Source organism: Balaenoptera borealis, assembly GCF_965194805.1.
Source record: "Balaenoptera borealis genome assembly, chromosome: 1".
Classification (NCBI taxonomy): Eukaryota; Metazoa; Chordata; class Mammalia; order Artiodactyla; family Balaenopteridae; genus Balaenoptera; species Balaenoptera borealis.
The window spans coordinates 25013543-25030494 of record NC_138860.1 but is presented as its reverse complement, the minus strand read 5'-3'; the positions used below and the strand labels follow the sequence as shown (position 1 = coordinate 25030494).

The following is a 16952-nucleotide window of genomic DNA, read 5'->3' as shown; positions in this document are numbered from 1 at the left end:
AAGATATACGAAATATATAGCTGTGGAAGAGTGTCCAGGCAAAGGTTAGCAGAATTTGCCAAGATCTAGAGGAAAAGGGTAGCATGGCACATTCAGAAAATGAAAGCTGTTCATTATGGTGGAAGCATAAAAAGAAAGATGAGTGGTGAGAAATGAGACTAGAAAGGAAAACAGTTGTAAGACCACTGAAGGAAAATTACATGATTATATCAATATTTACATTTTTGAAAGACCACTTTTGCTACTGTTTAGAGAATGGATTGGAAGGAGCAGACTGCAGATAGTAATCTAGCCATGAGAGATGAGGTGGCTGGACCTTAGATACGATAGTGAAGATGGAGAGAAGTTTATGGATTCAGAAGGTCTACCGAGAAGACAGAACCTGGATGACATGATAACCAGATATGAGAAATTAGAAGCAGGAGAAATTATCAGTGATACTCAAGTTTCTAGGCTTTAGGTAACTGAATGTATGTTATTGTCATTCTCAACTTATATGGGAAGGCTAAGTTTAATTCAGTTTGGTCTGTTCGTTCAGCAAAAATTTTTAGAACCTGCTCTGTGAAAGCACTGCTGTAGGCCCTGGAGGCATAACAGTGAACAGATAAAAATTCTCTCTCCTTATGGAGCTTTCCTTTAATTATGGTGAAAGACTATAAGCAAAATGTAAATGAAAGAAGTAAAATACAGAATATATAGGTAATGATATAGGATAGGTAATATATAGGTAATGATAAATTCTAAGAACAAAAAATAAGGCAGTGGATGGGGGCTATGAAGCATTAAGGGGGAAAATTAAATTTTAAATATACATATATATATGAATGAAATAACCAGGGAAAATTATACTGAGAAGGTGATTTCTCAGTAAGGACTGAAGAAAGTGGGGGAGATATCTATACAGATGTATGAGAAGAACATTTTACATGAGGAACAAGAAGTCTGTTAAAAAAAATAATGGGGGCTTCCCTGGTGGTGCAGTGGTTGAGAATCTGCCTGCCAATGCAGGGGACATGGGTTCGGGCCCTGGTCTGGGAAGATCCCACATGCCGCTGAGCAGCTGGGCCCGTGAGCCACAATTACTGAGCCTGCGCGTCTGGAGCCTGTGCTCCGCAACAAGAGAGACCGCGATAGTGAGAGGCCCGCGCCTCGCGATGAAGAGTGGCCCCCGCTTGACACAACTAGAGAAAGCCCTCGCACAGAAACAAAGACCCAACACAGCCATAAATAAATAAATAAATAAAATTTAAAAAAACAAAACAAAAACACATCCTCCATAGACCAGAATGTTTTAAAAAATAAATAAATAAATAATGGGAAGACAAAACTATGGAGATAGTAAAACGATCAGTGGTTGCAAGGATTGGGAGGAGGATGGGATGAATAGGCCGGGTACAGAGGATTTCTAGGGCAGTGAAACTACTCTGTATGAAACTGTGATAGGGGATATATGTCATTATACAACCTAATGTAAATTGTGACGTTTTAGTGATAATGATGTGTCAAATGTAGGTTCATCAATAGTAACCAATGCACCACTCTCAGTATATGGGCAATCTCTGTATTTTCCTCTCAGTATTGCTATGAACTTAAAACCTTTCTAAAAAATAAAGTCTATTAAAATAATAATACTAAAAAAGAGGCCAATGTGGATGAAGCAGATTTAAGGGGAGAGAATAGTGAGAGGTACATATGAGAGGTAATGGGGGCCAGATCGTGTAAGGCTTTGTAAGTCATGTTCAGTGACTTACAATTTTTTACTCTCAGTAAAACCATGGCAGGGCAGCATTGCAGGATTTTGAGTGGAAAACGGACAAATACTGACTTGTGTTTTAACAGGATTATTCTGACTACTAGATTAAGAAAAGTCTGAACTAGATAAGAGAAAAAGCAGTGAAACCATTTAGAAGGCTGTTGCAATCATCCAGGCAAAAGATAATGGTGGATTGGGCCTAGGGTGGTGGCAGAATTGGCTGTGAAAAATGTTCGAATTCCAGTTTCTTTAAAAGGTAAAAATAATGATATTTGCTGATAGACTAGATATGGGGTAAGAAAGAAAGAGGAAAAATCAAGGATGATGCTACAGTTTTTGGCCTTAGCAATTATGAGAATATAGTTACCATTTAGAGAGGAAAACTACAGAAGAAGCATTTTGGGGATGGGAATATCAGGAGCTCATTTTAAACAAATTATGTTTGAGGTGCTTTTTAGGCATCCCGGTGGAAATGTCAAGTAGGTCATCATACAGACTAGTCTGGATTTCAGGGCTGGAGATACAATCCTGGGAGTATTTATCATTCACATGATATTTAAAGGGGTGAGACTAGATGAGATCACTTAGTGAATGAATACAGATGGAAAAGAAGTCCTAGGACTGCAGCCTGGAGCACTCCACTCTTTAGAAGTTTGGAAATGAGGAAGGAACAGCCAAGTGGAGAGAGAAAGAGCGGTAAGAATGATAGGAAGATGACCAGGCAAATTTGGTGTGCAAATTTGGTGTCCAAATTTGGTGTTATGATGAATGCATATCAAATCTGTCTACATGTTAAATTAGATGAGGTCTAAATCAAATAAGATGAGGACCATGTAATTGATAGTTGAGTTTACCAATATGAATGTCATTGGTGACTTTGATGAGAACAATTTCAGTGGAACAGTAGTGGGCAGAAACCCCGTAATGGATCCAAAGACTTGAAGGAGAGCAATTGTAAGAGCAAGCATATAATAAAAGCAACGAGATAATAACTGGAGGAGAAATTTATCTCAAAAATAACACCATGCTTGTAATCTGATAGAAAGTACCAGTAGATGATTCAGGACAGAGAGGAGAAAAGTGTACTTGAGCAGGCGCATAAGCAAAGAGCAACCTTAGCTACATTTTTCTCCTGTAGTAAGAGAAGAATAAGTAGAGTGTATGATCGCAGGGGAAGGTACGTGGGGTGTTGGGAACTTGTTTTTCTGTTGTTAGGGTCGGGCATGTTGAATTTGAGGTGCTTGGGAGACGACTTTGGGGAGATATCAAGTCAGCAATTTGAAGCCCAGAAAAGCTTCAGATGTAGATTCAGAGTTTGTCAGCATAATGGATGATAATTGAAATAGGTGGTATAATGGATGAGAGAGCTCAGGGAAAATGTGTAAAAAAAAAAAAAAGTTGAGCACCTGTGACAGAATACCTGGGAGCATTGGCATTTACGCAGAGGAAAGAGGGGGTGGGGGGCTCACAAAGACAGCTGAACAGTCTAAATGTAGGCTGAAAATCAAGAAAGTGGGTATCACTGAAGCCAAGGGAGGACAACATTTCAAGAGGGAGGGAATGGACAACACTGTCAAAGGTAGCCAGTAGATTGGATAAAATAACAGTTGGGACAATAATGAGTTTTGGGACAACAGTTTTTTTGAGGTGGTGGCAGCAGAAGTCAGATTTTGGCACAGGGAGGAAAATTTAGGCAGTGAGGAAGTGGATACGGCAAACTCTCAAGATTTCAGGGTGGTTGCCAGTGAACGGGAAGACAAGGAAAGTGGAGAATGAAGTGTGACGTAGAGTTTAGGGAAGAGTTTGTTTATTTTGTTTCAGTATGAGAGAGACTTAAGTTTTGTTTAATGCTAATGGGAAAAAACAAAAATGGTTGTATACAGAAATTTTACTCAATTTATTCATATACTTATTTTTCTGAAAGGATGCTTCTTTGTAATTTTTTGTATGTTTTTCATTGTTGTTTGTTGTTTGGAGTTGCTTCTGAATCAAGAAAGATTCCTAAACATAACTAAATTTCACATTTTGATTATAGATAAGAAGGAAAGGGACACATTTGTTTGGACACAGGAGGGTTATTTTCCTAGAAGTTATCATTTAAATTATAATTTAATTTATATTCAATAATTTAGTGAGAAAGGGATTTTTAAGATTATATTTTTAAAATCAGCCATTACTTATGTCGTGTATTGACTTGGAAGCAATCATAAAATTACCCAGAACTGCTTCACATTGAAATTCATTTGCTGCTAACTAACATCCTCCATCATACTGCTGTAGATAAGCCTCTTTCTTTGCACTTCAACTCAGTATTCAAAAACTGATTCCCCTTTCTCCCTTAGGAGATTTTTGTTGTTGTTTCTTTTTTTTTTTTTTTTGTCTTTTTGTCTTTTAAGGCACTGTTTTTTATTTTCTCAATGATAGAAGGTGCTTTACAAGAATGAACAATAACCTGCTACACTTTAATGTTTTGTATCCTTTCCATTGATTTCTTTAAATCTGGAATGTAATTCCCTGTGTGGCATCTGTTTTCTAATGTAGAAAAAATAACTTATCAAGCACTAAATTCTACTCTAAGGATACTAAATTTATCAATTTATTCCACTTTTGAAATGATAGCCCAAAATCCACCTGATAGATGCTCATTTGGCACGTTCTTCTCAATTCTGGTCGCTAAACTACATCCTGAGTTAGGATGAAAAGAATGCAGCTTTCAGGCTTTGAAACGACTACATTGATATTGCCAAAAGGGTCATGAGGTTGTCTGCGCAGGACAATGTTTTCCATCACTTACAGAGTTACATTTGGCATGTCAAGAAGAGAGGACATAATCCCACAGCTGCAGACATTTAAAATAAAAGAAGACAGCCACCAGGATTCGTGCAGAATATTTTAAATATTCCCGTTGAGCAAAATGATTTAACTGATTTTTCTTCAAGGCCAATGCTCCTGTATGCATCCTCTGAAAAATTAAAGATCCTAGAACAGCGTCTTCCATGTGGGACATCTTGAAAGATAATATTTTGGTTTCAGTGAGTTACACAGCAGGTCTTGTTAATTTAGCGAGTCTGTTCACAGTGTGGTGGTTTCATTCTTTAGATTTGCAGAGTTTATAGAGAAAGAAAATTACAGCCTGCACACCCAAGACAAGGACAATTCCTCCAATGAAACCGGCTGCATCAAAGGTAGACTTCCGCGCAGGTTGTGAAGTCGGAGTTAAAGTGGTATCAGTTGTACCTGATGTAGTAGCTGTGGTGGAAGCTGTAGAAGAGGAAGGCAGAGTTGTGGTTTTAGCTGTAGAATTGGTTGGCAATGGTGTGGCAGTGGACGCAGGACAGAATTCTGTGCTGTTCACCACCTTGCAATCACGAACTGTTGAATTATCTGAACAGTAGCCTTTACCTTTGCATTTTATCCAAAAGCAGGTAGTGTTAGCAGCATTAGCATCAAAACAGGAAACCCCGTTGTTGCAGCTTTCACAGATTTCTGGTGCTGGAGTGGTGCCCGGCGGAGCGGCGGCGGCACCGGGGTTTGTCCTGGTGGTAGCCGGTAAAGCCGAGGGTGGCGTCACGTTCGGGGCCAGCGTAGTGTTCTGAGCCGCGCCCGTCACAAAGAGCTCGGCCAGGCAGCCGGCGGCCAAAAGCAGCGGGCGGGGCAGCGCCAGTATCGCGGCCTCCGCGCTGGCCTTTTGAGCCCGTCCGTCCCTCTGTCCCCTGCGGCGCCGCCTCCCAGACTCCTCCCTTTGGAGGTTTTTGAAAAGTTCGTTAGAACTGTGTTTACCCCTAAGGGTGAATCAGTTCTGTCCGTTAGAACTATAGTTTTAAATAAGTTTTATAATATTGTATGTATGTTTGTATGTGTAGATAGGTAGGTACGTAGGGAAGAAGGGAAGAAGGAAGGCAGGAGTAACGGAAGGACGGGCTGAGTGTGTTGAGAGAACTGTTGGAAGCGTAAGTTGAATTTTCTATGCAATCTAGAGCTGAGTGTAAGCAATTGTATTGCGGTCCCTATACCCTCCTTTTCCCCTAGCTTCCTCATTTTCCCATGCTTTCTACCATATATACAACTGAATAAGGTGAGCGTAATCAGGATGTCTTCCTCAGATTTTCAAATGAAGAACAAAATAGATATTATTAAGCAGACAGATCTATTTATTAATTAAAAGGAAATGATTGTGACTTCCTAATTTTAAGGGAAATGTTTGGGATTTGGAGCAATTGAGATATAAGTGGCTTTTCAGAATAAGGCATATGATACAATAGCCAATCTGGGATACCATTATTTTACCTTTAATTCAATTCCTTTCTTTCCTTTTATATTTTGCATTGTATTAGTCAAAGTGAAAGGGAAGAATTTGAAAATGAGTTCACACAACAGTATGAACGAGAAAAAGTGTTATTAATGGAAGAAAATAAAAAACTGACAAGTGAGCTTGATAAGGTGAGTGATTTAATCTCATTGATATTCATTGATACATGCTAGATGTTCAGCACTATCATAGAAATTATAGATATAATTTTATATTTGGTGTACATTTTTAAATTTAATATTCCTCCTAAACACAAGGATTGCTTCTGTGTACAGGCAATTTTTCATTTTACCAATCTGTACAGGAGTCTTCTTGGAGAGAGGACTTGGCTTACCTCGTCTTATTCTTTGTCCCATTTATTTTTTGAGCCCCTGTTCTTTATTTCACTTTCCATCTCTCTTTTACTATTAATCACTTACTTTGTCATGGCTAAGTTAAGGCCCGTCTTTGGCAAGAACAGGAACAATTAAGCCAAACTAGAGAAATTTTGACAGTTCTGATGTCATATTCATGATAGAGAACTGATAATAGCTAGAAGTAATACCATTGGTAGTTAAGAAGCCAAAGAAACCAACTCTGCCTATAAACTCTACAGCTTGAATAAAGAGCTGAACCATAGGTTAAACCTAGATTAAAACAGCTAGATTTATGAACAACATTGTAAATACTTAAAGGAATCTTTTTCCATTTAGTATCTCAGATTTCTTGAACTGACATCATTCTGCATTTCTTGTCCCAGTTGTTAACAGCTGTAAAAATCCTAATATTAATCAGCAGTTTTAATAGTTTTACTTACTTTTAAGTAATAAGGTTTGGATAATTGTGCTTTGTAATGAGTTCAAGGATTTTCCTGCAGTAAAAGTATTATGTTCAATTAATAGTCATTTCAGTAACACATTGAAAGACAATGGCTAAATAGTCATAAAAGAGAGACTTTTCATTCATTCTATCTCAATTTTCCATTGTGTTCTATATTTCTTTTTATTTCTGTCACTATTTTCCCAATGATTATTCAGTTTTCTAAGCATTTAAAAATGATTTTGCTTGTTTGGTTGCAAACTACTTGAGAAAGAACTCTGTTAGTTTATTTTGTAATTACAAAGCGGATGCACACAAACACTGTGGAAAGTGGCCAAATAGTAAGTAGTATAAATTATTTTTTAAACTATGAATACTGTATGAACATTATTGTATAACTCTTAGTTATTTCCACTAAAATACAACTAACAGTATTTAAACTTTATCCAAATAGGTCACATAATTGTTATTTAACGGGCTTAAACAATATGACTATGAAATTAAACATCATTTCTGTCTACCAGACAGAATTTTAAGATTCTGTTAAGAGTTACCTTGAGGTAAGAAATATAATTAAACTCTAGAAGGCCACTTCATGTAGAGTTTATAAGCAAATTACCTAGTAAAAGATGGTATTATAGTTTAAGAAAAATTGAATTGTGATATAATCAAATCGAATGTAGATCAAATCTTGTATTCACACCTTGGTTTCATTTCATTATTAACCATAAAGTTCTGGCAAGTTTACCAGAAATACATCTTTAGAAATAATTTTTAAATAATACTCTTTTGATTTTGATGAGATCTGAAGGATAAAAATAAAAGCCTATCTCCTAATTTTATAAAAAATAGAATATTACCTTGTCTTGCTAAATTGAAGATGTGGTAAAGGATGTGAACAGAACTTTGAGAGCAAATCATATGGTTGGCAAGTATTCAGTGACAAATGATAACAAGGAAATGTTTATTTCTGGAGAAATAGGGGAGGGTCTGGGTCTTCTTCCGTTTGAACCTCTTCTCTATTTTTGCTCCTTGTATTCAGCTTTACTTCTCTGTCAGTCCACCTAACTGCACATCTTCACTGTTTCTTTCCATTTACTCATTTTTTGGTTTGGTTGAATTGGGTATTTTCCCCAAGAGGGATAACCAAAGAATACCTTTGCCATTGCTACAACAACTGTTCCATTGGGAACCTGCTTGAAGAGAACCGAATTCCTTCTCAACAGAACTTCAGATATAGAAACCAAAAAGCAATTAGTATGTTAATTTTGAAACTTATATAACTAATAGATTCTCATAGTCAGATTTTTTAACTTCAAAAATAACAATTAAAAAGGAAGTAGAAAAAAGTTTGTTGATATTTTCAGAAGTCTGTATTCAAAGTTTCTATTAAAGGTAACTTATTGCAAGTAAAATTAGCCATATATGCCAAGGAGTAGAAGTAAATGGTTTCCAGTAAGAAAATATTATCATTTGTGTCTTGTTTTTAGATAATTATTTTACATAAAAGCAAAATGACACAAAATATGGAAAATATTCAACATAAAAGTTACCTATGATTTCATCAACACGAAACAACTATCTTACTTTTATATGTTCCTTTTCAGGTTTGGTTGTATATGTATTATTACATAATTTCAGTCATATATACATTTTATTTTCTAATCTGCTGTTTCATTTAAAACATGAGCATTTTTCCATATTCCTATGTAGTCTTATAATTATCATAAGCCAGATATGTCAATTTACAAATAGTAAAACCTTCTCATTCCCAAACATGCAAAATGAAGTAATACTTAGGTAGAATTTACTTTGTGCAGGCCCTCTCCTGAGTTACTTTATATAAACCATATAATTCTCACAATAACTCTGTGAGGTATACCCTATTGTTCCTACCATTTTACAGATGAGGAAATTGAGGCAAAGGGAGATTAAGCTACTCTCGTAATCTCAAAACTAGGGAGTGGCAGGATGGGATTGGAACACAGGTAGTCTGGCTCCAGAGCCCGGTGCTTTTATTCAGTAAGAATGAAAAGATTAACTTTTCCTGACAAATACTAAACACATCTATTTAAGACTCCTTTTAACCACTGTAACATGACAGTGCAAAAATCTGTATTTCCTCCTCTTCTTGCAAATCTCCAGCTGAAACCCCAATCACAGATTAATTGGAAGTCAAAAGCAGTGGTGATCAGAAAAGGATGTGTTGTAGGAATTAGTGAAGACACTGCATCTGCAAAAAACACATTCTCCAAAATAGCTTGTAGACTTCTGGCTATGCTAACATGAAGAGATTGATGAATCCGCTCAAGAAAAAAAAAGTTTCAAAGTGGACACAGTTTTTGAAAACAGTCATTTCAGAGCTCCCAGAGTTAACCAAAGGAAGACAACTACAAAACATTACTGAGATAAATTAAGGAATATCTAAACAAATGGAGAGATATACTGCATATTGTTAGGACTGCAGTTCTCTCCTAATAGATCTATCTATGGATTTGGGGAAATCACTATCAAAATTTTGGTAGGCTTTTTTGTTAGAATTGGCAAGCCTATCCTTAAATTTATATGGGAATACAGACGATCTACAATAGCAAAAATATTTGGCGGGGGTGGGAAGGCAAGGTGTACAAAAGTTGGAGGATTTACACTACAGAATTTTGAAACTTACTGTAAATCTTTAGTAATCAAAAGATGGTAACATTGGCATAATGGAAAAGAGTAGAGAGTCCAAAAATAAGACATCATATTTATGGTTGATTGATTTTCAGCAAAAGTGCCAAGGCAATTCAGTGGGAAAAAGACAATCTTTTCAACAAATGGTGCTGGAATCATTGGATATCTATGTGTAAAAAATTAACTTAGATCCTTACCTCATAGCATATACAATTAATTCAAAGTGGATCATAAACTGAAATATAAGAGGTAAGCATAGGAGAAAATCTTTGTGATTTGGGGTTAGTCAAAGATTTTGTAGATATGACACGGAGCACAACCCTTGATAGAAAAATAATTATAAATTGGACCTCGTCAAAATTTAAAGACAACATTAAGAAAATGAAAAGACATATATAGATGAAAAGATTTTCAAGTAATTTATCTGATAAAAGACTTATATTTGCAATGTCTAAAGAACTCTTAAAGCTCAGTAATAAGAAATAATACAAACAACCCAATGGAAAAAAAACGGGGGAAAAATTGAAAAGACATTTCATGAAAGAAGATATATGAATAACAACTAAGCACGTGAAAAGATGTTCACTATCATTAGTCATTAGGAACAATGCAAGTTAAACCATGGTAACATACTGTTGTACAGGCTCAAGAGTTAATTAATCAATCAGTGACCATACCAGCTGTTGGCAAGGATATGGAGGAACTGAAACTCCTACACTGCTTGTAGAAGTGGAAGATGGTATAACTACTTCAGAAAACAGTTTTGAAATTTCTCAAAAAGTTAAGCATACACTTACCCTATAACTTGGAAATTCAGAAGAATTGAAAACATAGTCCCTTTAGAAACTTGTATATGAATGTTCATAGCATCATTATTCATAATAGCAAATAACTGGAAATAATACAAATGTTCATCAAGTAGTGAACAGATAAATAAAGTGTACTAATATCCATGTAATAGAATACTACCCTGCTATAAAAAGGAGTTAGTTCCTGATATGTGCAACACTGTGGTTGAACCTCAATAATACGATAAGTGAAAAAAGCCTGATACAAAAAACTATATATTGTATGATTTCACTGATATTACGTTTCTAGAAAAGGCAAAACTATAGACACAGAAAATAGATCAGTGATGCCTAGAACTCATGGTGGAAGCCAGGATTGACTGCAAACCAGCTTGAGGGAAATTTCTCAGGTATTGGAAGTATTCCCAAACCAGATAGTGGTGATTATTGCACAAATGTTTAAATTTACTAAAAATCATCAAACCATAAGTGTTATAATGAGTGAATTTTATAGTATGTAAATTATACCTTAATAAACCTATAAAAAGAAAATAGCTGGTAAAATACATTTTTAGAGGTAAATAGCACACCCTGGAGTACAAAATGTAAATTCCTTGTTCTCAATAGGCAGATAGCGATGTGCATTGGTAGTGACAGGTTCTCTGACCCTTTTTCTTTCTCAGAAGACCATGAGGTTGAGGATAGGATTAAATGGGGAATGCATAAAGTCATTTGTCTTTCGGCAGAGGGGAAGAAATGAAACTTTGCATTGTGACTTTTGCAAAAACTGCCTATCTCCCATGGAAGTACAGGTTAAAAACACACACCAGAAAAACCCTGGGTCATTAGGAGAATTCCAGATGAACTTAGATTAGGGAGTTGGCAAAACTTGTACATTTCTTCTAGTTTGTCCAATTTATTGGCAGAGGAAATTACAGGCCAATATCTTTGATAAATATAGATGCAAAAATCCTCAACAAAATATTAGGGAACCGAATCCAACAACCATAAAAAGGATCATACACCATGAGCAAGCTGGATTCATCCCAGGGTTACATGGATGGTTCAACATATGCAAATCAGTCTGTGTGATAAACCACATCAACATAAGAAAAGACAAAAACTACATGATCATCTCAATAGATGCAGAAAAAGCATTTGATAAAACTCAACATCCATTCATGATAAAAACTCTTTCCAAAGTGGGTATAGAGGGAACATATCTCAGCATATAAAAGCTATTTATGGCAAACCCATAGCCAACATAATACTCAAAGGTGAAAAGCTGAAAGCCTTTCTGCTAAAATCTGGAACAAGACAAGGATGCCCACTCTTACCACTTCTGTTCAACATAGTATTAGAAATCCTAGCCACAGCAGTCAGACAAGAAAAAGAAAGAAAAGGTATCCAAATTGGAAGGGAAGAGGTAAAGTTGTCATTGTATGCAGATGACATGATACCATATATAAGAAACCCTAAAGACTCCACACAGAAACTACTAGAACTGGTAAACGAATTCAGCAAGGTAGCAGGATACAAGATTAACATACAGAAATCAGTTACATTTCTTTACACTAACAATGAAATCTCAGAAAGGGAAAGTGAAAAGACAATCCCTTTTAAAATCGCATCAATAAAAAATCAAACAAACACACTTAGGAATAAACCTGACCAAGGAGGTGACAGACTTATATGCCAAGAACTATAAAACATTGATAAAGGAAATTGAAAATGATTCAAAGAAATGGAAAGATATCCCATGCTCTTAGATTGGAAGAATTAATATTGTTAAAATGGCCATACTACCCAAAATAGTCTACAGATTTAATGTGATCTCTGTCAAATTACCCATGTCATTTTTTACAGAACTAGAACAAATATTCCTAAAATTTATATGGAACCACAACAAAAACCAAAAAACAGAATTGCCAAAGCAATCCTGAGGAAAAAGAACAAAGCTGGAGACATAATCCTCTCAGACTTCAGACAATACTACAAAGTACAGTAATCAAAACAGCTTGGTATTGGCTGACAAAAACAGACCTATGGATCAGTGGAACAGAATAGAGAGCCCAGAGATAAACCGACACACACCTATGGTCAATTAATCTTCGACAAGGGAGGCAAGACTATACAATGGAGAAAAGACAGTCTCTTCAGCAAGTAGTGTTGGGAGAGCTGGACAGCTGCATATCAAACAATGAAGTTAAAACACTCCCTCACACCATACACAAAAATAAACTCAGAATGGCTTGAAGACTTAAATATTAAGACATGATACCATAAATCTCCTAGAAGAGAACATAGGCAAAACATTCTCTGATGTAAATCATAGCACTAGTTTCTTATGTCAGACCCAGGAAGAGCCACTGTTTCAGTAAGAGACCAAGGACAGAATCCAATGTCCCAGCTTGAAAGCAAGTCAGGCAGGAGGCGTTCCCTCTTACTAAGGTCAGCCTTTTTTTCTATTCAGGCGTTCAACTGATTGAATGGGAACCATCCACATTAGGAAGGTAATCTGCTTTATTTAGTCAATCAATTCAAATGTTAATCTCACCCAGAGACACCTTCAAAGACACAACCAGAATGTTTGACCAAATGTCTAGGCACCCTGTGACCCCATCAAGTTGACTCATAAATTTAACCATCACATGGCCCCTCATCTTCACAAACCTATAAATAATTCTTGTAGGAAAAATTCATCTCCTTCAAGCTGAGTAATCAAAAAGAAAACTGACACAATATCTCTACAAATATATCAGAAAGGAATAGTAATAACTAATAGCAGATTGAGACCATTTATCAGAAAAATGTAGCCATGAAATAAAAATTATATGCAAATATTTTATCATGAACTTTTAACAACTAAATAAACAAGAATTTTTGCTCCTGTGACAGATTAGGTTACATCATACCTACCACCTCACCAAGAGGAGCTATAAAGCTGGACTTGAAAAAAATGTTTTTAATACTGTAGCAATACTGCCTGGAAGTATTCATCTGCAGGAAGGCACTGGAGGGATAAGAAGGCAGCCGAGGCTTTACTGACCCAAATCCTTTAGAAAGGAGTAGTACAGAGAGATGAGCCCAGCATTCAGTGCCAGTTTTCCTCTTGAGGCATTTGCTGATATGAAAGCTGTAGCAGAGAATCCAGGAAGTTGAGCGCAATATTCCACAGTATCACAAGTTTAGAGAGAAAAACTGAATATCAATGCCCACAAGGTGCAGGATCCTTGGTAATCAATTCAAGCTTTCAACTGAACTCATCGAAAAGGCTACATTTTAGAAATAAGGGTGAACCAGAGAGAGATGAGCCTTCTCAGTGACTGAAACCCAGCCTCTAAGTAATTGAATCCCTGATCTAATTGCCTACCAGAAGTAAAAGTAAACAGTCTCTGGAGGAAGATATTATATAGAGCCTCAAATTATCTCTAAAATTTTCATACGCTATATGTGGCATGCAGTAAGAAATTACAGTGCATACCAAGAGACACAACCAAAGAAAACCAAGACATAAAAGTATAACAGCAAAAACAAAGTAAGAAACTAATAAATGAGAAGAAAACCAGGCAGTCAGTATAAACAGGCCCACACAATTCTGAGTGTTGGAATTTTCTTAATTGAACTTTAAAATAACTGTATGATATATTCAAGAAAATAAACATGATGAAGAATTTCAGCAGACAACTGGAATCTATACAAAACAGTCAAAGAAATCTTTAGAAGTGAAAAATAAAATAAATGAAAAATCCAACAGAAAATTTTAACAGTAGATTGGAAAGAACCAAAGAAAGGAAGGGGTAAATAAAAAACTTTCCATACTCAAGTCTGGATATAGATCTAAAAGGACAGAAATACAGGGACTTCCCTGGTGGTCCAGTGGTAGAGAATCTGCCTTACAATGCAGGGGATGCTGGTTCGATCCCTGGTCAGGGAACTAAGATCCCATGTGCCGTGGGGCAACTAAGCCTGCATGCCACAACTACTGAGCTTGCATACCTCAACTAGAGCCCATGTGCCGCAAACTACAGAGCCCATGTGCTCTGGAACCCACGCACCACAACTACACAGCCCATGTGCCCTGGAGCCTGCGTGCCACAACTAGGGAAGACAAAACCCTCACGCCACAACTAGAGAGCCTGTGCACCACAACAGAGATCCCGCGTACCGCGACTAAGACCAGACACAACCAAAAATAAATTAAATAAATAAATAAATAATAAATGTTAAAAGATATATTAAGAAAAAAGGACAGAAGTACATAAAAAGAGGCTGTGAGACATAGGGGACATGATGAAAAGATCTGACATACAAATGTTTGCTTTCCCAGAAGAAGAGGAGAAAGACTGTGGTAGAAGCAATATTTGCAGAGTTAATGGCCCATAATTTTCCAAAACCTATGAGAAATATTTAGCCACAAATTCAAGATGTGCCACAAACCCTAAAGGTGATAAATAGAAATTCAATCCCTTAGGCACATTATAGAAAAATTGCTAAAAACCAACAACAAAAGAAAATCCTAGAAGCAGCCAGAGAAGAAAGACACATTGTATTCAAAGGAGCAAAAGCTAAACTTAAAGCTGTCTTTCCAACAGAAAAAATGGAACCCAGAATAAAAAGGAATGACATCTTTTAAAGTGCTGAAGGAAAATAACTGCCAATCTAAAAAATTATATACAGCAAAAAGTGTCTTTCAAAAATGAAGGCAAAAATTCAGACTGTAGAGAACTCTGCAGGACAAACAACATACTTTCTTCAACAAATAAATTACAAGAAAAATTAAAGTGTTGGAGGGGAACTGCTATGTACTAGATGTTTGTGTCCCTCCAAAGTTCAGATGTTGACACCTAGTACTATTTGGAGGTATAGGCTTTGGGAGATGATTAGGTCATGAAGGTAGAGCCTTCATGAATAGGATTAGTGCTCTTATAAAAGAGACCCCACAGAGCTCCCTCCTCCCACGACCATCTAGAAACCAGGAAGTGGGCCCTTGCCAGACACTGAATCTGCTGGCGCCTTGATCTTGGACTTCCCAGCATCCAGAACTGTCAGAAATAAATGTTTCTTGTTTAAGCCACTCAGACTGTGATATTCCACTACAGCAGCCCAAATGGAGTAATCTGGAGCCTATAAGTAAAAAAGACTTAACAGATAGAGCAACCATTAAGTTACGTTTATTTGTTGGTATGATTCAATTTAACAGACTGTTAAGTCTTTTGATGTTTTGAGACAACTGGAAATTTGAACAATTACTAGCTATGTGATAAAGTAAGGAAACTTGTTACATTTGTTTAAATATGATAATGATATTGTGGTTATATGTAAAAAGAGAGCCTTATTTTCTAGAGATATACACAGAAATATATATGGATAAAATTATATGATGTCTGGTATTTGCTGCAGAATAATACCGGAGGAAAGGGTAAGAAGACAGGAGTACAAATGAAATAAGATTGACATTGAGGTGATAATTGTTGAAGTTAGTGATGATGGGCTCATGGGAATTCACTTATACTCTTCTGTTCATTTTTGTATATGCTTGAAATTATAAGTTTTTTTAAAAAGAGGATGACATAGAGATATTTTCAGACAAAAAAATGAGAGATGTTGTTACCAACAGAACTGGGGAGTTCTTCAGGCAAATGGAGAATGTTCACAGATGGAACCAATTCAACATGGGGAGTATGGGAAAAGCAAAGGCAGAAGGAGAATTCAGAGTACTTGATGTTTCCAAATTCAGTGACAAGAGGGTGCATAATAATAGGAAATCAGAAAGACAAGCATTTTTGAGTTATCAGATTGAACAAGAGGCATCTGAGCACCTTGAATTCCTGTTCCTAAAAGTCACACGTCTTTAAGTACCTTAAAACTGCCTTTCAGCTTACCACTTTGTATGAGAACTTAAGTACATGCAACCAGCAGTTAGAAGAAGAGGTAAAAGATCTAGCAGACAAGAAGGAATCAGTTGCACACTGGGAAGCTCAAATCACAGAAATAATTCAGTGGTGAGTACTCTCTTAAATCTGTTTTTGTGGGTAGTTTTTGGCCATATAGTCAAGTTGGTATGAATTCCAGGAGGAATATTTATTACTGGTCTGTGCTTCTATGTTGTCTGTTATTTTCCTCTTTTCTCTAACTCCATCAAATATTCCATATCAGCTTTTACACCGTTTCATTAGAAGCTGATATTTCTTTCTAAGAAAAGAAAATGTTATTGTCTCCTAAGATAGTTGGTCCTTAAAGAACTGAAGAAACTCATTCACTAGCTATGGATGTTCCTTTCTAAGATCAAAATTGCTGTATTTGTGATGACTTTAAGAAACAGAAAGCCTGGAGAATATTTTACAAGCTGAAGATGTGCTTTCACCTTTTTCGTAATTATAACAGACTAATTTACACACGGCATTTTGAAAACATTAAATGGTTACAGTTTAGTTTTATCAACTGTTCTTTAAGCCCCTAGGATTTAATTTGGGATAACTGCCTTAGTAACTTTCATATTAATTAACTCAAATGATTGTTCTGGTATTTGTAAAAATCTGTATATTTTTATAATACTTGAAGAAAGTAGAATCCAACAGGGACTTTATTTTCTAATGCAAATAGCCTAACTTTTTATATTTACTTTTTT

General features: G+C 36.1%; 1 protein-coding gene and 1 pseudogene across 9 annotated transcripts in view; one reads left to right on the top strand and one right to left on the bottom strand.

Moving 5' to 3' along the window:
• LOC309605007 (serine/threonine-protein kinase MRCK alpha-like) overlaps positions 1 to 16952 on the top strand; it is a 120173-nt gene that overhangs the window by 29228 nt on the left and 73993 nt on the right. For all 8 annotated transcript variants that reach the window (XM_082340194.1, XM_082340193.1, XM_082340195.1 and 5 more), the window contains exons 5-6: positions 6088 to 6193; positions 16202 to 16326. In XM_082340194.1, the coding sequence (XP_082196320.1) occupies positions 6088 to 6193; positions 16202 to 16326 (231 nt within the window). The remainder of the gene's footprint in view (positions 1 to 6087; positions 6194 to 16201; positions 16327 to 16952) is intronic.
• Positions 4203 to 5537, bottom strand: LOC309605526 (sialomucin core protein 24 pseudogene; annotated as a pseudogene). Its single transcript has one exon. The product of its transcript is annotated as a sialomucin core protein 24 pseudogene (transcript).